Here is a 25,755-nt window from a genome sequence, read left to right as displayed (position 1 = left end):
GGGAAGAGTAGAAGAAAGACTTATGTTATGTTCCTCTTACCATCATTATGTGCTTAACAATGGTATGCACTTTAGTTCCTAGAGTTCTTTAGTGTCCTCTGTTCAAGGTTTGGTATTCTATTAGTATGTCCTCCGTTCTAAGCTTCGCATTGTGTTTGAAAGTTTAATGGTTTGTTGTTCATTGGGTTAGTAATATGGTTCTTAGTTCCTTCTTATTAATGTCTCATGTTCTACTCTGACCTTTCTTGTAGGTGTCCCATGCCAGGTTCCTTTTCTCTTATATTCTTGTATCTCTCACCCACATCCTTCTTTCTATTAAAGCCTATTCCTTTGCTTTTATTGAGCAGGTTCTCGCTCAGTGGGGCACAAGCGTGAGCGGGACCTGGTGAACAGCGTCACAGACCATGACAAGGAACTTGCAAAAGTCAAGGAGGAGATGAAGCTGAAGGTGGGTGGCCGGTGGCGAAGCAGCAAGAGTCAGGACCAGGAGCTGCAGGAGCTTCGACGGGAGATCACAGAGAGCAAAAAGCTGGCTGTGACTCGTGACCTGGAGCTGGAGGAGCTGAGACAAGAGGCTGCAGTGGACCGCCATATTGTAAAGATGCGGACATTTGAGCTGGAAGAGCTAAGACAGGAGATGGAGAAGAACCGGCTGACTGGAGAGAGCCGGGACCAAGAATTGGCTGCATTGAGGCAGGAGATCAAGGAGAACCGAAGGAAGGTGGCGGAGAGTCCAGAGATGGAAGCCCTGAGGCAGGAGATTGCTGCTAGTCGGGAGCTCATATGCCAACAGCAACATCTACTGCAGGTGAGCTGGGACTCCCATTGTGGCGTCAGGAAAGGTATTAAGCAATGAAAGGTGAGAATGCATGGGAGAATGACTGCAGAGTTCAAAGGAACCTTGGATCTGAGCCTTCCTCCTGTACAGCGTTACACATGAGTGATGTCATGAGTGATGTCACTGACCATGTCATGACTGATGTCTTGAGTGATGTCACTGACCATGTCATGACTGATGTCTTGAGTGATGTCACTGACCATGTCATGAGTGATGTAATATGTGACATCATCAGCAGTGCATTGCGAGCGCGTGAGTTATAGTTAGCTCAACTAACTATAACCGGCGAATTTCTCCTGTTTTATGAGTCAAATGTTCAACTAACTATAACGTCCCTGAAACATGATTTTATTTTATTTTTTTAGTGAATTTCAAAGGTTTTTTAAATGCTCATTCCCAACTATAACGTCTGTAAAACCTATGTTTTTTTTAAGTGATTTTCAAAGGTTTTTTAAATATTAATTTAATATCGTAATATTTATAAAAACCTATATTTTTTCTATTATAGTTTGGAACTCTGTTATGCTTCTTGTTTTTCACTTTAAAAATCATGTAATGTTTTATATCTTCCCCCAAAAATATGTATATATTGTTTTGGGGGGGGAGAAAACTGCACTCCCATACCAGTAGCGTACCAAGCTCCATCACCACACGAATCCTATCCGCCATATTGCTAAACTCGTAAATGATGCGCATTTCGTATCCGAGTTCGTGGCACCGCGTCCCACATAACATCATATACGCATGAAGTCACCCCAGGTACTACTTTGGCATCCGACGGGTACGCAGTACCAAGCCACGCGTTACGTCATGTACGTATGAGGTCGCGCCCGCTGCGCGTTGCGTATTCGACGAGTACATGCTGCCAGACCCTGTTACGTCAGAAGTATAGTATCGCGCCGGGTACGCCATTCCTTTTGGGTTTTTTTGGTCTCAAAAGTATATCTAAATAACTTTAAACAGTATATGAGAGCACGTGAAAATCTAAATTATTTTAAATATTTATATATTTCTAACTGTAATAAACTTATATTATGATAAATATATTTTTTCAAAACCGCGTCGGGTGCGGACTCCTTGCGCGCTCTGTGCGCGATTGCCAATTTGACCTTAAAAAAAGCAATTGATTGGTTCATAACATTTCCCATTGTAACAATTGTACGACCCCACCCATTTTACTCATTCTCTCTGCAGTGTTTGAGAGACACCTCTTCTGCTGATAAAGCTTTCTTAAAGTGTTTTCCTGTATACACATCCTATACTACACACAATATGCAACGATCATCTTGATCCATATTCATTCTATGTACATTAGCCTTCCACGTGTGATTGCCATGCATCTGAAACGTTCCATCAAAAAACAAATGTGTTACACGATGCCCCTGGTGTGTGTGTCTGCACATTATTGTGCTGCCTTTCGGCCTGGTTATTGCTGGCTCTAAGGAGCATCATCAGCTACGGGCAGACTGCACATCCTAGAGCACATGCCATCTCATTAACGATAGTTTCCGCCCTCCCGACACATGCTACACTAATCTAAATTGCATACTCTGCGAGGTCAAAACTACAAAAGAAACACACATAAGTACACTTCCTGGCCAGGCAGGAACTGAACAACGCCCAAGTCCCTGGAATAATTATTCACACCCCTACGCTGGCCTGGCATACGCAAGCCCAGCCCACTTTGCGTACGTATAAATAGGATAACCACGACGCCACACGTCCCTCTTCCACACTACCTCAAATGATTTGCCGCATCCACCTCGCATATCACAATGCGCAATAAAATAAAAAAAATGGATCCATGAGATGTACTCCATCCTGGCAATCAACACAGGCTCTAAATTGTGAGCCCTACTGCCTGTCGTCTATGAAAGGGATCCATGAGGTGTACACTCTCCTGCAATCAACACTCCATCTGAATTGTGAGCACTGCTGCCCGTAGTGTTTGCTCACACAACAATGACAGCAGGTAAGCAGAGCGGCCTGGGTGCACAGGGCCTCCAATTGAGCGCACTGCGGCGAGAGGGGTGGGGGTGCTTCAGCCTAGCTGCCCAGGTCTGAACAAACGATATTGCCATGTGTTATGATGTGATCTTTGACCTCATTCAGTCACATCTGTCTCATTTTAAAGACCTGCTGGACTGTACTGTAGGCCTGAGCCAGCGGGCAGCGCTGCCCTACAGACACCTCTTCAGCGCGGTGCTGCGGGAGGGATGGGATGCATCAGCCAGACTGCGCACGTGTGAATAAGCGATATTGCAATGTGTTATGATGCGATCTTTGACCTCATTCAGTCACATCTCTGTCTCATTTTAAAGACCTGCTATACCATAAGGTTGGCCTGAACCTACGGGCAGCGCTGTCCTACAGACACCTGTTGAGGGCGGTTCTGCGGGAGGGGTGGGGTGCATCACCCTGAGTGCGCACATGCAAAAAAGCGATGTTGCTGTGCGTGAGGATGCGATCTCGGACCTCATTCAGTCACATCGGTCTAATTTTAAGGACCTGCTGGACCGTACTGTAGGCCTGAGCCAGCGGGCAGCGCTGCCCTACAGACACATGGCGTTGGCTTTTAGGACACAGTAGTGAGCTCCTTACTAAGTGTACATGCACACAGGCTCCCGCCACTGCATTACATGCGCACATTATGCTTCTAGCATGCGCTCTGTTCCTTTGTATGTGAACGTTGGCATAACATATTATTTAACCTTGTGTATTCTCGTGCACTCCAACTCCTCTTTGAACAACGATTACCACTAACAGTTGGTAGATCGTACTTCAAAAACGAAGGATGCACTCAACTCCTATTTTCAATGAAGCTTGAAATAAACCTTCATTTACCTCCAGACGTTTCCACCATAAAATTATTTCTCCCTTTTCAGACATTCTACTGATTGCCACAAGATGGGCAGAGCGGGAGCTGACCCCGCAATGATGCCCTGGCATTTTGACTCCTTCCATCGTGGTATCAAGACACCGTCCCTGAACGGAGACCTGGTCTATCGGACAAACATACCCCGGACTAGGAACTTGCACCAACACGTCGTGGGACACACCAGTGGTGGCAGGTGAGCAGTGAAGCCGCAGTGTGCAAGACCTACAATTGAGCACAGTGTGGGGGAAGGGGTTGTGGTGCAGCACCCTGGGTGCACAGGTGCATGTAAGCAATTTTCCCATAGCTAATAATGTAGGACTATATTATCAAACAACGGCGATAACATTATCACCACTTTAGAGACCGGAAACTGCCGCTAAAGCAACGATAAGGGGTTGATGATATGCCCTTGTCAATTCCCATAGAAGCCCAGGTTCACACCAGAACCTGGGCTTCTAAGGGAATTCACAAGGGCATATTATAAACCCCTTATCGCCGCTTTAGCGGCAGTTTCCTGCCGCTAAAGCGGCGATAATGTTATCGCCCTTCCTTCATAATATGGCCCATAATCTCTGGCCTCATGTATTTAATTTTAAGGACTTGCTGAACCACACTCTTTCTCGCAGACCCCAGCGTCCTTGACAAACGGGTGACGGAGGGTAAACACTAAGGGCTGGGTGCAATAGGCCAACGCTCTGTCTCCTCCTCCCTCTCTTCTTTTGACTCTCCCTCCCCTTCTCCCTTCCACCCACTCCCCCCTCCGTTCCATTCTCACTATGGTCCTTTCATTCGGACTACCTTTCTTTACCTCTTCCACATAGCACACATACTTATGTTTCATTTTTGTCTTGCAGGTTTCCTACGCTGCTTCCACTGGAGTCCAACCCACGTTTTTTTTTATTATACTGTTCTATTAAAGTTACATTTTTATTTATTTCTGTTTTAATAAAGGTTACTTATTTTATGAAATAAACAACTGAGTGTATAGGTCTTCTTTTTCTGATGACACTTGTCTATTGTTTATTGTAAAAATCGTCTGTTTATAGGAGATTTTAAGGACAACATTCTTTAATATTAGAGTGCACCTACCAAACATAATCTAACTGACTATTAGACAAATGAAGCCTGGGTAATTGTACAACTGCAAGAGTTCTATGAGTGTATCACTTTATAACCCCATAAGTACTGCCCGTTTGATTACAGAACAAATAAGGCACTGCCTAGGACCACCGAGGCTTCAGGGACTGCCGAGGCCCACCCTGCATATTTAAATAAAGACCCGGAGTGTGGCGATCCCTGGACTTCAGTTGGCCTTGAACCCCCCCCCCCCCCCCCCCGAACAATTAGTAAACAATACCCGGGAAGGTGGCGCTCCCCTAGGCTGCAAAACATCGCTCTTCCCTTCCGCGCCTAATTTACATGTGACATTAAGATCCCCAGTCCTACAGAGACCCCGCAATATAATAATTGGATTGGCCACGGAATATTACCCACTACACCAGGGGCCTCATTTAAAAGAACTGGTGAGACCCCGCTTTTTTTTTTTGTTCTTTTCTCTCCATTTTTACCATCCGCATCCCCTCTAGTACAGCGATACGAGGTTTTCCTCCTCTCGCTTCAAGTAGTCGAACAAGTATTTGCTATCACAGGGTGGAAGCCATGCACCACCCTCTAATAGCTAACACATGTCCAGCGAATGCACACCCCGGGACATTGTCGGAGCTGCGCCTGAGAGGTCACCCTCCCTACTACCATGATGCATTTGTTAGTATAAACGCATACTAACACTACTTACACACGTGTAGTACAGCGACCAGCATGTAATGAGGAAGCTCAAAATATAAAAATATAAATCCTATCAGAAGTCAGATGACATAGTTCAATGAGCCGACGACCCTGGCATGAGTAGAAACGGCTACACGAACAAAACTGGTCTTCAGCACAAAGCAAGCAATTTTGAAATATTGTTGAGTGGTGCCTTCTTTTTGCCTTCTCCCACTCGTCGCCAAATGTATGTAGTGAAGAGGCAGACAGCAGTGAATCCAATAAGTAGATTTATTACAAGAAAACAAGACACCTGAAACAACCACCAACAGGAGCAGACAGCAAAGCAACCGTCTAATCCAGCACCGTGTACAAACTCCGCATGGTTCCCCTCATGACAGCCCTACATCCTAACATTACATACTGAGGGCCATATTATCAAGGAACGGTGTTAAAATTATCGCCGCTTTAGCGGCAGGAAACTGTTGGACATTTCACTCATACATAACCATAGAAATTCCGGCGTTCTAGTTAGTTCAGCCAACTATGTCGCACCACCGCAATGCACTGCTGATGACGTCACATATTACATCATTCATGACATGGTCAGTGACCTCACTTATGACATCACTGATGACATCTGATGCACCTCCTCACACCTGAATATAACCTTTGATACACCCACTCTAAAATACAGACTACCATTTTTGACAAAATAGACACATCAATACCAGTTACTAAATATGCACTGACTGTTTCCTAGACCTACACACATCCAATCATTCACCCATACAGTCACTCATAGATGCAGTCACTCATCAATACAACTCTATCAAATGCACTGATACACCTATACAGACACACACACACTGCCACATATCCAGAGTTACTCACACACTTAGTCATACAAAGAATCAATCATACTTCCATTTACTCACCTATACAGTTATACAGACACAACCTCACTTATTCATACAGATACTAACACATAATTACTCTGTTATAGAATCACTGATACAAATACACTCATCCATGCAGCCACTCACATTTACTGACTCTCACATGTAGTTATTTATATACACCATCACTCGCATATACTGCCTTTTACATATGTAGTTATTGCACATGTACCACTGAGACATCCATTCACTCACCAACACACCCATACACACACACACCCATACAGCTGTTTCTACATGCACTCTTGAACACATACACCCAGTGAATCAACCACTCACACATCTATGCATAGTCACACCCCTCCCACCCACACACTCAGGCAGCCATACAAATACTCAGGCAAGCAATCAATAACCCATATAGACACTCATGCAGCTACTCACCAACCCATGCAGCAGCTTACACAACAGACCGACTGATACAGACTTTCACACAGTTTAGTCACTAACCCATGCATTCAGTAAGACACATTTAATCACTCAGTTATACAGTCACGTACCTACTAAATCCTCCATACAGACACTTATACACCCACTCATTCCTCAATACAGCTTGGCATATATATAAAACAAAATTAAACTTTACAGAAACAGTCACTGGATGAGATCATCAGTGATGTCATTTGAGAGGTCATCAGTGATGTCACTGACAATGTCATGAATGATGTAATATGTGACTTCTTCAGCAGTGCATTGCGGGGGCGCGAGTTGTAGTTAGCTGAACTATAACACCGGAATTTCTATGGTTTTGTACGAGTGAAATGTCCAACTAACTATAACGTTCCTGAAACCTATGGGTTTTTTCAGTGAATGTGTGTTGTATGTGTGTATGTATGTGTGCGTGTGTGTATATATATATATATGTGTGTATATATATGTGTGTGTGTGTGTGTATATTTTGCTGCATGTTCCAGATTTACCGGAAGAAGGAGTTAAAAGAAAAGGAAGGCATCAATTAGAACATTGAGTTGAAACCAAGAAAGAGGGAGAAAGGGCAGGAAAATGACAGAAAAAGTGAGCGCAATACCCAGACTGGCAGTCAGATTGGTAGAGAGGGGGCTGAGAAAAAAAAGTAAGTGTAAGACAGAGCGAGAAACTGGGATAGACTGAAACAGATGGTGGATTCATGTGAATGAAGCGGTGTGTAAGAGTGCAAGTATGTATGGGCCTAAGTGTGTGTGGGTAGAAGGCAATCTTGGAGCCAGACATGCATCATGGAAAACTGAAGCTTTTCCGTCTTGTGTGCTCTTATTTGGGCTCTTCGAGACAAGACAGAGCTCTGTCTTGGCTCTCCATGAGTTCCTTGGACTACCCACCTATATCTGTTCTCAATAACTGTCCGTTTTTATGCTTTGGATGTGTTGTACTTCACTACTCTTAATACTCCAAGTACTGCTCATCCTTAAGTTAAATGCACCCACATTGTGCTTTCTGTATGGTCACTACTCTGTCGATTTTAAGAATTTGTGGTTTAAGGCCATGCCGTGCGGCCTACTTGATGTTACAATCATTATCGGAAACTCATCCGGTTGTTTTAGTCTTATCATTTTTAATTAATGTTTTAAGTCAGCAATTCAATCATGTGATTAATTTGATATGTATTAATCTCGATTAATTTTTATGTTTACGGAAATCAGTTGATGTTTGTATTTGAATGTGCTTTTATGACTATTTTGTAATAGTCGAATAAAGCAGATTTTTATTTTTTTTATTTTTTTTACTACTCTCTAATTGGATGCTACCGCCTTGTCAACCCCTTGCAGGAGCAGCTTGTCTTGTCCCTCAGTAACGACCTCCCCACTCCCATCCGGGGCTCCTACTTTCTGGAGGAGCAGCTCCGCCTGCAGGAGGACCGGGCGGCCTTTGAGGAGCAGAAGCGCATCTTCCAGGAGGAGAGGAGGAACTTTACGGAGGCCGCTATCCGTCTGGGACGCGAGGTGAGGCAGACGGGAAGGAGATGTTACGACTAAGCTGGAGTGTCTGGTCCGGGGAAGGAGTAAACTAAGACAGAATGCTTGGGCATGAGATGGGTGAATGAGGTGGTGCAGCAGGGGCAGTGGAAGGTGAAAAGATAGACTGCGTTAGGAAGGCTGTGAGTTTTACTGTGAGTTTGAAGCAACTTGGGCCAATGAGAATGACCTGAGGTGAGCAAATGTGTCTAAGGAGGCTGCAGCACCAGATGCTGGACTAGACTGGAACAAGGAGGCTAAGGCTTGAACTGTGGGATGCGGCGGCTGGTGTGTGAGCTAGAGGGTTCTAGGGCAGACTGGGATATGGAGGCCAAGGACTGGCTCTGGTCTGCTGTGGAGAATGGAGTGAGGCTGGTACGGCCTGACTGCAGGAAGGAGGCTGAGGTGTGCTGTGGGAGGATGAGCAGAATGACTAGGAAGCTCAAGTCTGATTTAAGTGTGATGTAGGACAAGAAGCGGTCCTGCGATCTTGACACTGCCCCATCATACACAGTCCCAATCCTCAAACACTGAACTGTAATTTTACTACTTGGGTTGAAGCTGAAACCATTTTGGTAGCCCAGTTACCTCAAGCCACCACCATCCCCAGATAATTTTAAAGGCAAACTGAATCTTCATCTAACTATCAGCCAGAAATGATGTGACCCTCTCTCCTTTTCTATCACTCCTTCTCGGTTCCTTTCTCTTCCATCAAACGTGGTCTCTTCTCCTCCACTCTCTCTTGACCTCCCTGCTCTCCCTTCCTTCACCATCTGAACTGCACGACTTGCTTTTTCTTCCATGCCGGTCTCCTTTTCTCCTCCCACCCTTCTCTCAATCTTCCCTCATCTGTTTCAGAGGAAGAGGTTTGATGAGGAGCGAGGACTGCTGGTTAAACACTGCTTCCTGAACTCCACTTCGGAGGTGGTAGATGCATACACCCCGCCCTGGACCAGGGGCTCCTCACAGGCTACGTATAGTGAGTGTTCTCTAATTGGATCAGAGCTGGGACACTTGGGGTGGATGATTGCTCTGATGTCGCTGGCATGCGCAAGAGTGAGCTGACCCCCCCCCCCCCCCCATGCCTGGGGTAGCAGCCTCACAGACCTTTGTTCTTCACCCACTTATGTTAGAGACTTGTATAGTGCCGTATTGACGTTACTGTGCTGTCGCAATGCTGTTGGTTTCTATGAGTAGGTATTGTAGCTGTAGTTAGTGCTTCATACCCCTGACTAGGACTCCAAGAGCATTTGCAAAGAGATAGTGCTGCTACTCTGTGGTTGTACTCTGAAGCGAAGAGTGTCTGTCAAGTGGTCAACATGGGTAGTGTTTCAATGTTGTACCTGAGGACCTCCGTATGTTAGTGTTGGGAATACTTTTTAACACACAAAGAAGAGGAAGGGGGGGTCCGAGGGAACAAATTTTAAGACCTGCGAGTAGTTTATTTCCCCAAATCGTACTATAACACACAAATCAACTCTCGGGTCTGAGCAACTTTAAAACTTGAGCATGAAAGCAAGGATACTATGTGAACACTGTGTCTGAAATGACAGTACCCTAGTGAGGAAAAGGGGAGAAATCCCTTTAGGACGAATGCCCTCACTCACCCGAAGGTGACATGCTTCATCATTTGGGCTTTCTCCTCTCAGTGGGAAAACCTAGTCCTACTGAGGGCTACAACCACCGCACTGAGAGTTGGGAGCTCAGGGATGTTTTAGGATTTAGGATACTTAGATTCCAAAGATGAGCACTAGCGTGAGGCGAGGGCGCAGCGCAAAAAGATAGTATTATGTTTTAAAGAAGATGTGAAAAAGTGATCTAAAACCGACTAGTGCTATTGAAAAAATGATTTTTATTGGCTCATTAGCCCTGTCAGAAATAAAAGCAGTGCAAAGCAGTGACTATTGAAAACTGCTTGGTGACAACAGGTCAACATGTTTCAGCCAATAACCATCTAGAAAGTATGTATGGCTTTCATCAGGACCGAGGAAAACAAAGCTGCTGCTACAAGGTGTAACACACGTGCAAATAAAGTTTGAAAAAAAGACCAAACCAGTTAATGCTCTTGCGGATACGATCTCGCTGGAACTTGTCTGAAAATAAAGAAGACACAGGTAGAAACAAAGTAACCCTTGTTACTCAATAACAGTCGTGTTTGAGACCATAGTATATGTGTCTCAAACCTAATGCAAGAGTCCAAACTGTTAAAAAGCTCTAGTAATAAAGACTCACCCAAATTTTGGGACAAGTGGGCCCACCTCAACCTGGTTGCAACTCCAGTAATGGAGCCCCGCTCTAGAAAAATAAGCAAGCGTCAACTAATCAATATATTTTGCTTACTCACAAGGTGCCAAGAAATGTGAAAAAAATCAGTAAGAACCAAGAGGATCAGAGTTGGAGGCATACAGTCTGATGCACATATTCCTATTAAATGCAGAAGATGTACATCATGCATTAAACTAATTAGAATAGACCCCTTGTAGGTGTTCTTGGACGGGGTCAAAACGTAAATCTAATGGGCCAAATTAAGTTTTTATCGATTTACCATCACCCAAACAGCCATACCCTATCTTAAAAATAAAGACAATTGGCACACACATCTTGAGGACGACCCTTCATGGGTGTTCTGCAGAGTTGTGAGAGTAAAGATAAGGTAGGCAAATGTAGGCTAAAATTCTTGCCATACTGTCATCAGCCCAGCAACCTAGGCAAACCTTTATAGGATAGACAATTCTCACATACAAAAGAATTTAACCCCCTAAGTGATGTTCTGAGCTGTGATCAAAATAGTTGTCAATGCAGGCTCAAATGCTCGCTATTGTGACCAAAAACTGACCGCCACACCAAGCGCCGAGACCCTTAGCAATTTAAACCAGAACATAGACAATTTATCCTAGACATTTGCCACGCACAGAGGAATTGAAGCCCCTGTGATGGTGTTCAAAAATAGTGGTCAAGGCGGCTATAAATGTAAACTGGGCTCTTCGCCACAATATCTACAGATTAAACACCTCAAGTACCAAAGAAAACATGGAAGTTTGGCCCAGACATAGCGACTATCACATACGCCCAACACGTTGTAAAATAGTATTTGTCAAACTACAATCCCAAGTACTCACCTCTCCGTCGGTACTCCGTCGCAGTACAGGAATTACAACCGGAGGTACCGACGGGGTGAGAGAAGTGAAGATAAATACCCATCGGGTTTTCGAATAGTGATGTAAGGACCCCATTGGTGTCTAACCGAACTGCCTGTACCCGCAAGAGTGTTTAAAGACCCCGTGGGTGTCTAACAGTTCTGCCTGTCACAAATTAGACGCTAGATGTTAAAGAACTGGTGTACGCATGCGTGGTGAAATAGCATGCTTACACACAAGCCCTTCGATATCACAGGAAAAAAGCCAGCCCCTTAAAAATAATATTTAGTCGGAAAACTAAGGCCAAGCCAAGAAATATGTATTTATGTTCGGCATTGTTAACACAGTAATAGTGGGAGCATAAGCAATGTTAATTTATCACTCCAACATTATCCATGAATCAGGGGCTGATCAATATTTGTATGGTTGTAGAATGCATAGTGTCGGCATAGAGTAAAGGCAACTATCAAGGCAGGAGTGGGTGGTGCAAACACACAAGTCTGGGGGACACTCAAACAGAGGAATACATGATCCTGAAGGAGATAAACACTGTCACCATCATGATGTGTGTTAAATCACAAAACAATTGGCCAATCGATATTATTATAGTTGGCAAATCCAACATCCTGAATGGTACAAGGTCATGGAGACAGCCAAGGGATTGCCTCATTTAACCCTAAAGTGTCACTCTTTATGCGGAACACCCACCGCTGTTCCCTCCTAAAGAGAAATTGTGAAATGTCAGTGATATGTTGAGGAATAAGGGGCTGCTCCAAAATTGTCCACACTAGGTCATCTGCCTGGTGGTTTAGATCCAAAAAGTGATTCGTCATTTTTGTGGCCCTCCTCTTACATCGAATGGTGCTTTTATGTTCAAGGATTCTAGTTTTGGCCTTCCGTGTAGTCATACCCACATATCGCATGTGACAGGGGCACGTAATGAGGTAAATGACATTCTCACTGTTGCAGTTGGTGTGTTTCTGCAACAACCATGGTTTACCGGTGCCGATGTCAACTTCTGTCATGTGTGAGGTCTGTGGACACGCTGCACATGAGCCGCATGGGTAATGGCCTTTTACCGGTGGCAGTCCCCATAGTGACTGTTGTTTACTGGCAGTGTGCAAGATTCTTGGTCTCGTATGAACAATATGATCTTTAATATTTGCACTTCTTTTAAAGGCAAAGAGTGGAGGTGCTAGGGCCTCTGTACCCATGTTGAGGATCTTCCAATGTTTAAGGATACTGCTCTTGATCTTATTTGAGTGGGTATTGTAGGCGTTCACACAGGTCAGTCTGTCAGAAGGTTCTTTTGGGCTGGGTAGATCAATCCGAGCTTCTCGATTGTTATTTGCTGCTGTTTTGTAGGACATACGTATAACTTTCTTAGGATAGTTACGTTCCTTGAGTTGGGTACTGAGAAGTTTGGCATGCACATTGTATTTGTCAAGGGATGAACAATTCCTCCTAATTCTTAAAAACTGGCCAAAGGGAAGATTCTCCCTGAGGGATTTGGGATGGAAACTCTCAAAAGATAATAACGAGTTACGGGCTGTGGGTTTACGGTATAATTCTGTACCAAGCCCTCCATCCTCAGGAAAAATTCGAATATCCAAAAATGGTAAACTTTCATTTGAATATTCAACTGTGAATTTTAGGAAGTTGTTCTGTGTGTTCATCCAAGTGTGGAAGGCCACAATGGTATCTGAAGATCCCCTCCACACCACGAACACATCGTCGATGTATCGTTTCCAAAAACAAATGTGACTTCTGAAGGGATTGTCTTCTTTGAATATTATGGACTGTTCAAATGAGTCTGGCGAATCTGTACGTACACTCATTTGAACAGTCCATAATATTCAAAGAAGACAATCCCTTCAGAAGTCACATTTGTTTTTGGAAACGATACATCGACTATGTGTTCGTGGTGTGGAGGGGATCTTTAGATACCATTGTGGCCTCCCACACTTGGATGAACACACAGAACAACTTCCTAAAATTCACAGTTGAATATTCAAATGAAAGTTTACCATTTTTGGATATTCAAATTTTTCCTGAGGATGGAGGGCTTGGTACAGAATTATACCGTAAACCCACAGCCCGTAACTCGTTATTATCTTTTGAGAGTTTCCATCCCAAATCCCTCAGGAAGAATCTTCCCTTTGGCCAGTTTTTAAGAATTAGGAGGAATTGTTCATCCCTTGATAAATACAATGTGCATGCCAAACTTCTCAGTACCCAACTCGAGGAACGTAACTATCCTAAGAAAGTTATACGTATGTCCTACAAAAGAGCAGCAAATAACAATCGAGAAGCTCTGATTGATCTACCCAGCCCAAAAGAACCTTCTGACAGACTGACCTGTGTGAACACCTACAATACCCACTCAAATAAGATCAAGAGCAGTATCCTTAAACATTGGAAGATCCTCAACATCGGTACAGAGGCCCTAGCACCTCCACTCTTTGCCTTTAAAAGAAGTGCAAATATTAAAGATCATATTGTTCATACGAGACCAAGAATCTTGCACACGGCCAGTAAACAACAGTCACTATGGGGACTGCCACCGGTAAAAGGCCATTACCCATGCGGCTCATGTGCAGCGTGTCCACAGACCTCACACATGACAGAAGTTGACATCGGCACCGGTAAACCATGGTTGTTGCAGAAACACACCAACTGCAACAGTGAGAATGTCATTTACCTCATTACGTGCCCCTGTCACATGCGATATGTGGGTATGGCTACACGGAAGGCCAAAACTAGAATCCTTGAACATAAAAGCACCATTCGATGTAAGAGGAGGGCCACAAAAATGACGAATCACTTTCTGGATCTAAACCACCAGGCAGATGACCTAGTGTGGACAATTTTGGAGCAGCCCCTTATTCCTCAACATATCACTGACATTTCACAATTTCTCTTTAGGAGGGAACAGCGGTGGGTGTTCCGCATAAAGAGTGACACTTTAGGGTTAAATGAGGCAATCCCTTGGCTGTCTCTATGACCTTGTACCATTCAGGATGTTGGATTTGCCAACTATAATAATATCGATTGGCCAATTGTTTTGTGATTTAACACACATCATGATGGTGACAGTGTTTATCTCCTTCAGGATCATGTATTCCTCTGTTTGAGTGTCCCCCAGACTTGTGTGTTTGCACCACCCACTCCTGCCTTGATAGTTGCCTTTACTCTATGCCGACACTATGCATTCTACAACCATACAAATATTGATCAGCCCCTGATTCATGGATAATGTTGGAGTGATAAATTAACATTGCTTATGCTCCCACTATTACTGTGTTAACAATGCCGAACATAAATACATATTTCTTGGCTTGGCCTTAGTTTTCCGACTAAATATTGTTTTTAAGGGGCTGGCTTTTTTCCTGTGATATCGAAGGGCTTGTGTGTAAGCATGCTATTTCACCGCGCATGCGTACACCAGTTCTTTAACATCTAGCGTCTAATTTGTGACAGGCAGAACTGTTAGACACCCACGGGGTCTTTAAACACTCTCGCGGGTACAGGCAGTTCGGTTAGACACCAATGGGGTCCTTACATCGCTATTCGAAAACCCGATGGGTATTTATCTTCACTTCCCTCACCCCGTCGGTACCTCCGGTTGTAATTCCTGTACTGCGACGGAGTACCGACGGAGAGGTGAGTACTTGGGATTGTAGTTTGACAAATACTATTTTGCAACGTGTTGGGCGTATGTGATAGTCGCTATGTCTGGGCCAAACTTCCATGTTTTCTTTGGTACTTGAGGTGTTTAATCTGTAGATATTGTGGCGAAGAGCCCAGTTTACATTTATAGCCGCCTTGACCACTATTTTTGAACACCATCACAGGGGCTTCAATTCCTCTGTGCGTGGCAAATGTCTAGGATAAATTGTCTATGTTCTGGTTTAAATTGCTAAGGGTCTCGGCGCTTGGTGTGGCGGTCAGTTTTTGGTCACAATAGCGAGCATTTGAGCCTGCGTTGACAACTATTTTGATCACAGCTCAGAACATCACTTAGGGGGTTAAATTCTTTTGTATGTGAGAATTGTCTATCCTATAAAGGTTTGCCTTGGTTGCTGGGCTGATGACAGTATGGCAAGAATTTTAGCCTACGTTTGCCTACCTTATCTTTACTCTCACAACTCTGCAGAACACCCATGAAGGGTCGTCCTCAAGATGTATGTGCCAATTGTCTTTATTTTTAAGATAGGGTATGGCTGTTTGGGTGATGGTCAATCGATAAAAACTTAATTTGGCCCATTAGATTTACGTTTTGACCCCGTCCAAGAACACCTACAAGGGGTCTATTCTAATTAGTTTAATGCATGATGTACATCTTCAGCATTTAATAGGAATATGTGCATCAGACTGTATGCCTCCAACTCTGATCCTCTTGGTTCTTACTGATTTTTTTCACATTTCTTGGCACCTTGTGAGTAAGCAAAATATATTGATTAGTTGACGCTTGCTTATTTTTCTAGAGCGGGGCTCCATTCCCTGAGTTGCAACCAGGTTGAGGTGGGCCCACTTGTCCCAAAATTTGGGTGAGTCTTTATTACTAGAGCTTTTTAACAGTTTGGACTCTTGCATTAGGTTTGAGACACATATACTATGGTCTCAAACACGACTGTTATTGAGTAACAAGGGTTACTTTGTTTCTACCTGTGTCTTCTTTATTTTCAGACAAGTTCCAGCGAGATCGTATCCGCAAGAGCATTAACTGGTTTGGTCTTTTTTTCAAACTTTATTTGCACGTGTGTTACACCTTGTAGCAGCAGCTTTGTTTTCCTCGGTCCTGATGAAAGCCATACATACTTTCTAGATGTTTCAGCCAATAACCATGTTGACCTTTTGTCACCAAGCAGTTTTCAATAGTCACTGCTTTGCACTGCTTTTATTTCTGACAGGGCTAATGAGCCAATAAAAATCATTTTTTCAATAGCACTAGTCGGTTTTAGATCACTTTTTCACATCTTCTTTAAAACATAATACTATCTTTTTGCGCTGCGCCCTCACCTCACGCTAGTGCTCATCTTTAAGATCTAAGTATCCTAAATCCTAAAACATCCCTGAGCTCCCACCTCTCAGTGCGGTGGTTGTAGCCCTCAGTGGGACTAGGTTTTCCCACTGAGAGGAGAAAGCCCAAATGATGAAGCATGTCACCTTCGGGTGAGTGAGGGCATTCGTCCTAAAGGGATTTCTCCCCTTTTCCTCACTAGGGTACTGTCATTTCAGACACAGTGTTCACATAGTATCCTTGCTTTCATGCTCAAGTTTTAAAGTTGCTCAGACCCGAGAGTTGATTTGTGTGTTATAGTGTTGGGAATACTACAGGGGGGCTTGGCCAAAGGTTTCATCTCTAGCATTACTGCATTGCCTACGGAGTATTGTGTGACCTGAGAGCTGACTTTGCTGTCTGCAGTCAGTTGTGAGATCCAAGTATCTTGAGGGTCAGTGCTGCACAAGGCTGATTAACGATAGCGATGTCCGGACGAAGCTTGAACAGTCTGAGCCTTGAGGTTTAACGCAGTCTACATTGAGCTTCCATGATTGGTGTAAATTAAGTGGTGGCTGTCTCCATGGAGTCTGTAAGCTCTGCATATGCTATGGGGTGGTGCGGAGGTCAACGGTTGGCATGCCATGATAGAAGGTTCTTCTACCCAAGTTGATATTATAGATCTGTTTGCCTTGAGGTAGCCGTCTAACTATACAATCTCGTTGCACTCAAGTGGGCCCACTGCTACTACCATGTCATGTTACCACGAGGAATAACACATCAAATATTGATGTACTAAGCAAGTTACCTTTGCTTTCTACCCTAGGCATTGAGGCGCAGACCCGTCCAGATACCACGGTGGAGATCAAGCCGTCTTCTCCCTCCTTCTCGAGGCACAAAGCCTCGGGTTCCTCCACTCCTAAATGTGTGTATGAACGTCGACCACTAGCACGGTCTAGGAGTACCCCCAGTACCACTGAGGCTTACAGACGGGCGAAATTCAGTCTGGATCAAAGGTAAAGGGTGGGGTTTACAGAGACACCAAACATTTATGGGTAGTCAAACCGGTCCTGAGGCACAGAGTGTAAGTTGAGTTGGAGCTCTATCCAGTACATAATGTACATTACTGTGTGGCAATGTCTTACTGAATATTCCTGTTATTTACAGGCTTTTGGCCTCAGTGGGGACTGAGCGACCTGAACGGTGCAATGGCGGCACACCACACATGGAGTACAAAAAGACTCCCGCATGGAACAGACGAGCACCTATGGAGGTCATCAGTAAGTGTCGCATTACCACTTTAGTAACCAGGGTACCCATATCTCCTCTGGGTTTGTGGTGTTGCCCTCTGGACACAGAGTAGTCTCTGTAGAGTTCTGTCTCTCGTGGAATGAAAAAGGTCTCCTGCACTGCTCTGGTGAACATGCGTCCCTGCCTCAAGTTCACCATAGCAAGTTGGGCGAATGTTGCCGCTTGAGAACATAGCTTTATAAAGCGATACATAGTCACACTGGCATTTCATTAGGCCCCCTCCAAACCAAATGGGTAGATGACTTAAGGTGCTCCACGACAAGGCATGGGCCCAGGCGCTGGCATTCCCACATGCGGTCTTGAGAAACGCGGGATTTAAAAACAGACAGTTCCACATACTTCACCGAGCATACCTAGCGCCCACACAACTAAACAAGCACTTTCCTACTGCACATCTAACAAGCCCCTGCTGCTGGTCGGATGAGGCTGACTATCGCCATATGCTATGGGCCTGTCCTGCCCTCCACACCTTTTGGCGAGATGTACATACCACATTGCATGACGTCACCGAACTCATTGACCTCAGTTCCTGGGAGGTATGCGCCCTCCATGTTTTTAAATGCCGAAAATGTCATGCTGTCCACATATGATTAGTGAGCCTAGCTTTACTGCTAGCCAAACCAACACTTACAATGCATTGGAAAGCACTGGTGCGGCGCAGAAGTGGGAAACTGCAGAGGGAGCAGCTCTCTGTTATGAGGATGCATGCCGCATTTGCAGGCACCCCATCTCTCCTAAATGGGACACAATACTTTTCCAATTCCTGCATCCTAGTATCCCAAAGGACCATGCCTAATTGACTCCCCACACATGAGCCGCTTAGATACATGCTCCCCATCTCATAGGATACTCAGAGTTTCACTGAGGTAGCACTCTGCATCCCGTCTGCCTGCGAAAAGTACACCGGACACATGTTCATTATGTCTTCATCCACTGACTGTGCCACTCCAACATTGTGCGCTATCCCCCTTTATCCCAATCCTACACATACTTACAGTACTCACTAGGAGTGCCTCCGACCCTGCCCCTTTACCCAATTCTTCGACTTGGTTCTTGTTGCATTTTGTTATGGCTCGACGTTCTAGTGGGACTCCAACCCACACCCGTCGTGCCTGAACCACTTAACTTCAACCGCAATTGCTGTTATCCAGGACTGTATTCCATGCTGTATTACTGACTTTACTATACTATGGAAAGTCCCAATAAAAATATATTTTTTAATAAGTTCACCATAGTAAGTTCTGTAGATTCATTTTAGTTTTTTGCCTTCGTACACAAGATGAGTGCTCACTGAGAGTGTGCCGTAACACTGAAGCGGGCTCTCATCTGGAAGGGCACACCATGTGCACCCTCTGCTGAGGACTGTCCACTCACCAGGCTGCTGTACATGAACAGTGGTTGCAGCCACACATAGTGGCAGTGCAGTTACCTGCTAGAGACTGTCCCCTACTGGCTTCTCCTTATTTTTTTATGTTGGTCTGCTAGTCAGCCAAACTGGATCCTTTGCGTCAATCACGTGGAGCATGCTGTTTGGGTGGGTAACTTTACTGTGTAGATCTCTCGCATGCCTGTTACATATGGCTACTCACGAATCCTTTCAGATTTTCTGACACCCAAAAGTAACACTCAAAAATCAAAAGGAGGGAGAAAGAAGAGGCTTAGGTCCACTCAGCTTCCTTGTCTCAATATAGCAAAAATCAATAGGAGAGTGGATCACTGGTCCTGAGGGAACCTAACATAGTTAGTACTATGTACTGTTTAAGAAACCCTCATTCACGTTTTGGTAAAGGATCGAGGTAAGCGGTATATCTTGGTTCTCCGCTTGATTGTTATTAACGTGATCGCATAATCATTGGGTTACTCCAATGCTTCCTCCACCCGGAGGCTTTTACCACTGGTGGTCTCAGTAGTGATCGTGAATCGAAAGTGAGGTGACTTGTGGTGAAAAAAGTGTTTTATTAAAAATCTCGTAAAGCCAGTAGATGTCTTTATTGGTACTGGATTCGGGATAGTTCATAAAAATTGTTGTAGATGTGCACACATCAGACTTATTATGGTCTAGTGCACCTGATTATGCGATCACGTTAATAACAATCAAGCGGAGAACCAAGATATACCGCTTACCTCGATCCTTTACCAAAACGTGAATGAGGGTTTCTTAAACAGTACATAGTACTAACTATGCAATACCCTGGTTCCCTCAGGACCAGTGATCCACTCTCCTATTGATTTTCACCCAAAAGTAACAAGCATTGAAAATGCAATAGGTCTCGCCTTTGATTAAGTTAAAGCCATTTGCTTTGCTAATGGTATTGTATAGCAAAGCAAACGGCTTTAACTTGATGAAAGGTGAGACCTATTGCATTTTCAATGCTTGTTTGCATATGTCATTTATGTTGCTGACACATAGCGTATATTTTGCAAGTCACATGTTGCATTGTGGAGTGGTTGATTCAGCCTTTCATCTATCCACAGATGATAAAAGTGTATACGCAGCAACTAATCTGATAGTAAGTCCTACACACGTTTGTTACCGTTTGTCCAGTACAGGTAATAAAATATTGGGTAGGCATTTGCACAGCAGCTACATGCACATTTCATGTTCCAGTAGACTAGATTTAATGCTGTTGTAAAAGCACCTCCATAAATCTATCAATCCCCTCAGCTGCCAATCTATTTTGCAATGAATTCCTAACAATTGGCACACAAACGAAATATATAAATCTATAGCTCCAGAACACCATCGCGTCTGTGCTGCACACCCACCATTTTCTCCTTTGTTTGTTCTGCCCCAAATATTTCAAATGCAATATTTCTTTCTCGTCGCCCCAGTCTGTTTTCAGCATGAACGGCTTAGAGCTGGCAGCTGATTGTATGCTTGCCAAGAGTTTTAAATTGAACAAAGTGCCCCTTGCATTAGAATCTTTATACAGTGGACACCACCACAGATAGCACACAGTAGCAAACCTTTTGTAGAGATTGGACCCTTTCAGTCCCACTGACACCCTGTTTATATCCCCTTGCCAATTCTCTTACTGTTCCTGCAAAGAAAGGTCCTCGAATATCTCTGAAGAGAATCCCTTCCCACTCCCCTGTGTTTTTCTGAAGCCTAACTCGTGCTGTCTGCTGCCTTGGATGGATGGATGGATGGATGGATGGTACGTTCGTGCGCCTGGCAGTCTATGTATGTACATGACTAAACGCATTTAGTGGCAGCTGCCGAAATGCTTCTTGGTGAGTTCAGATTCACGTTTCTTGCGTATCGAGCTGGTGTGACTTCGCTCCCACAGTGTCTTTAGATAGCAGGACCAAGGCTGCAAAAAGCAACAGGATTATTTCGGAGGAGAAGAATTTTATACTTGGCTTTTAAAGGGAGGAAGTGAAGCACGAGCCAGCAAAAATAAACAAGCTTGTCTCCACTTTGATCTACTCCGATAAACAGTGGAGCTCGCTCACTGTTTGGAAAGGAGGGGGGAGGGAGAAGAGAAAGGGGGGAGGGAGAAGAGAAAGGGGGAGGGAGAAGAGAAAGGGGGGAGGGAGAGAAGAGTTGGGTGGAGGAGCGGGGGTAAAGGCAAGACGATGAAAGCAAAACCAGCACGACACTCATGAAAGGGCACCGCGCTGATGGATCAAATACCTGCCGTACTCCACGGAGATCAAATCCAGTTAACGGCCGGAGCAGCTGCATGTTTTTTTTTTTTTAAACAATTGTTAATGTACTTTATCAGCGCTTGTTTCACTTTAATTGTGGTGTATTTTGTTTGCTCTCCCTCCCAATCAGTCATGGGGCTCCAGCCTCGATTGTCTCACAGCAGAGCTGAGGAGCCAGGGGGATGGAGAGAGAGGGCTGTGCTGAAGCCTGCCGACTAATTGGGGGAGAGGAGGGGAGACCAGATAAAATACACAACCATGAAAGTGAAACCAGCGCTGCGCTCGTAAAACGGGCGCATTGCTGATGAAGTATGTTGACACATTATCCTGCCTGCAGTAGTAAACTAGCACTGGCTGCTTCTGCTTGGCGCTCAGCTCATCCGCTATGAAGAGGTGTACTGTAAATTAAACGTTAAAGCGCTTGATTTTTGCCAGCAGTGAGCAGAAGCCATTTTAGGCAGCTTGCTCTGTTTTAGCTGCGGACGCCATGCTGGAAAAAAGAAAGGCATGCGACCTGCGCAAGCAGCTGCCATGCTGTGATGAAACGCGGCAGAAAATTAAAAGTGAAAGCGATTGCTCAGTTGCCGACGGAAGCCATTGAAGAAAGCCTGCTCGAGTTTAGCTGCAGGTGCCGTGCAGAAAAAAACGAAAGGTGCACAGCCTCCCGAAGCGGCCGCTATACTGTGATGAAGGGCGGCCGTAAATTAAAAGTGAAAGCACTTAATCCGTTGCCGGCAGCAGATGGAAGCCATTTTAGGCAGCCTGCTTTGTTTTTGATGCAGACGCAGTGCAGGAAAAAGAGGCGCGCTTCCTTCCCAATCGGCTGCTATGCTGTGATAAAGCACTGATGTAAAGTGAAAAAGTGCCTACACCGAGTAATGAAGGGGAGAGTGTCACGCTGCCAGTAAAGCATCCAGTCCAGGTGGGCGGGGCTAAAACTGGACAGGGTGGTAACCGGGAGGGACTAAAAAGCCTCACAAAGAATGGGAAGCCAGGGTATAGCATACGCGATGACGCTAGCGAATGGAAACAGGGGGCGGAGCCTACACTCCACTTCCAAAACTGTATCGATTACAAGAAGCCCTCGCAAGGCAAGAGCAGCGCATGCACGCTGCTAACGCCAGGCGAGACCTAAAAATGGAGGTCCAAGACAGCAGTGTAAATTGATAGTGTTCCTACAGCACATTCCTTTGTATTGGACGACAGTTTGTGAAGAAGAGGAGACACTGGGATCTCTTGTGTATCGGGAAATATCCCTGTCCTTTCCTACTCCATTGTTCGCTGGAAGGGCTACCCCCCCAGTAGGTTAACCAGTATTTAAGCGGGGCAGCCTCTTCCTCTACTGTGCCCTTGATTTGAGTCCCTCCTGACAAGACTCTAATCTCCAGCCTCCCTTCCTGTTGACACCAGAAGACAGACGTTGGCTAGATCAGTCTGTGTTGAATATGTAAAAGGTCAGACTATTGCTGGATCAGTCTCGGAGGAAAAAGCAAATGGCAGGAACTGCCTGAAATTGACCTGAGAACTGGACTTTTGGGATACACGAACCCTGTCTCAATACTAACATTTAAGATGGGGCAAACTTCCCACCAGTGTGCCAAGGTTTCTCTACCAAAATCCTCCCATCCATGGCGACACTCTTCTGTGTTAAAGTTGGAATGCTGACTGCAAACTCCCCTTTCCCAGTTTCCAGATCCGAAACTTGGGGGGGGGGGGGGGGGGGCTGCTAGGGAGGGGGCTGCAGTAAGGAGCTCACGGGCTCCTTGGGAGGGGCATTGGGTGTGCTCTTGCACGTGGGAGTCTGTTTAGAATAGGGGGCAGTGAAAGAGCCAAGGCAATAATAAACTGAAACTGCCAATGCAACTCAAGGCCTGCCTCGCTTAAGCTAGAGTATGAGCTCTGGGAGTGCCCAGACTAGTCACTGCAACCTGTGCTGAAGCTAGAGTTCCCATAGCTGGGATTGCTTACATGTTTTGCGGGTTTCCCATTGAAGAGCCCATGTGCTTAGAACTGTGAGGCACTGAAAACATCTGGAACATGTTCTGTGCTGTCACTCAGTGCACCTGAGCATAGCTGCCAAGGTTTCAGGTTGCTTATGTGACCTCTTCATAATTTCAGTGTAATTATGAGTGACATTCGACTGAGTGACACTTTCTCGCTAACCGTATGTCACCCAGACTTAGGAGTGTCTCAGCACAGCCCAGGTTGGACACCTGTTTGAGAAACAAATTCAACTGACATTCCCTGCCTAAGCCTCCCTCGCCGGCCACCAATCAAATTAATGGCATGCTCAGATCATGATCAATTGAGTCTGTCCAGACCCTCTGCCACGTGGGACCAAAGGCCCACTACACGATGCGAGAGGGGCCCAAGCAGGGATCTTCACCCTGAACAGTTCTCCAAGTATGGCTTTTACTGCAGTTTAGACTGACCTAGTTTTAGGCATGTATTTAGAAGCTTCGTTTTGCGGCTGGACATCACATCTGTTTGATACTATTGATAGGGCCGGATTCTTGTCTACCCAATTATCTACAAGAACCCTCTCAGGTCGCCAGGATCTTTTTACTTGCCAAATAGCGTAGAGGGAATAAACACAATTATCAACATATAACTACCGCAAGTTGACATCATTAAAGGACAAAGGACTCAAGATCTAAAATTTCCGGGATTTTATTATGAGCAAAAACATCTGAACATAAAGGCACCTTAATACAAGGCACAAAAGATAAATGGGCACTAACACAAAAGCTAGCCTACGAAGAATTCGCATTAGACTAAAAATGAACAGAATTACACATTCTGAAAGCATCAAATAGAAAATCGAAATACTGATGTCAATGCTGGGAATCATCAGTCAAAGCCTTTCTGTCCCTACTCTATTCTAAAGTGGCATCCCTACTTAGCATTCCCTCCTATGCAAGAGAATCACGGAAAAGGTGTCAGAAGTGAAACTCCCTAAGAAGTCTTCACTTAGTGAGAGCTCGATCTTCGATGCTCCTTCTAGCTTCCCGCCTAAGCCTCATCTGCTCAACCCACGGGGCACTGTCTTTAATACAAAACCCCAATATTGCAGAACACGCCCTTTGGCACCCCTCTTCAGCCAGGTCTTCCTCCGGTAAATATCCATCCAGAGCTGTCCATCGTCTGTTAGCTTGGCCTTGGGTCCCAGGCACCTTCCGTACTAAGAGTTACAGTTGCACATTCCAATGCACTCCCCTGTTGGCTCCACACCGTATCTCAACTCCTAAAACAAAGACTTATTCTCACTAACGAGCTAAATGTCCTTGCACCTGCAACAGAAACATGGGAATTAAAAAAGAAAAACTCTTTGCATCTTGAAGTTTTACACTTCGCTGCAACTCAAACCTTAACCAAGAAAACCCTGCCGGCCTACAAACATAGCTAAAATAAGAAATGAACGGGCCTTCTCTTCTACATGGGCAATTAGGCCTTACAAATTAAACACACTACGGAATCACATCCTAGGCATTAATTCGACATTACCATCATGTGAATAAGCAACCTACAATTTCAATTCTAACATGACACGCATTTTCTCTATTACCGTATTCTGTGAAAACTAATCCGCTACGTTGTAATGAATACATTCATGATAACTTGCAACATTAAACTTCACAAAACGTTATTACATTCTAACACTTCTATGTTACATGATTATAGCAAATACATTTCTATGAAGCTTCTAGATATACATCGATTATATGCGGGTGCCAACTAACTGAATATGATGCACCCCTACAAATCTCGGAATCACATGGCGCTCTATCACTATGATACTTTAAGCAGGGGTGCTTTTTTTACATAAATTAGGAGGGTGTGTGATTTTGTGTTCTGGTCTTAAAATCTCTGAAGTTCATTTGGTTTACATAGGAGTTTCTGTGATAGCAGGATATTTCCACATCATAATATATTGAGTCCTATTCCTTCCGTTGTACGCTAGCGCCATCTTGTGGCCTTTGAAAACAAGTTCTGTTTTTATGCGCCTGCCCCAGCAAAGCGAGAAACTGGAACTACACTGTTTTATCGTACTTCAGGACACCTTTTTTGCATGACAATCTTGAGCATTGCGGGAAAATTAACGCAAATGCGTTATTCTAACGCAAGATGTATGGCCCTTGGCAGGGCTGCCTGAGTGGCGGAGACTGCATCTCCCATCATCAAACACCTTGATCTGTTTGTCACCACTTTGACCAAGGTGGGCTGTTAGCATTTTGGTGTGGTGGGTTTGGGCCACAGGAAGATCAC

General features: G+C 44.7%; 1 protein-coding gene across 2 annotated transcripts in view; it reads left to right on the top strand.

Annotated features, from left to right (window-relative positions):
* LOC146832943 (uncharacterized) overlaps positions 1-25,755 on the top strand; it is an 85,577-nt gene that overhangs the window by 43,776 nt on the left and 16,046 nt on the right. For both annotated transcript variants that reach the window (XM_085600431.1, XM_085600432.1), the window contains exons 4-8: positions 348-808; positions 8,203-8,376; positions 9,247-9,367; positions 17,354-17,543; positions 17,695-17,807. In XM_085600431.1, coding sequence (XP_085456557.1) covers positions 348-808; positions 8,203-8,376; positions 9,247-9,367; positions 17,354-17,543; positions 17,695-17,807 — 1,059 coding nt within the window. The remainder of the gene's footprint in view (positions 1-347; positions 809-8,202; positions 8,377-9,246; positions 9,368-17,353; positions 17,544-17,694; positions 17,808-25,755) is intronic.

The sequence above is a fragment of the Triturus cristatus genome, chromosome 4_2 (assembly GCF_964204655.1).
Source record: "Triturus cristatus chromosome 4_2, aTriCri1.1, whole genome shotgun sequence".
Lineage (NCBI taxonomy): Eukaryota > Metazoa > Chordata > Amphibia > Caudata > Salamandridae > Triturus > Triturus cristatus.
The sequence above is the reverse complement of the archived record's forward strand: the minus strand, read 5'-3'. Positions and strand labels throughout refer to the sequence as shown.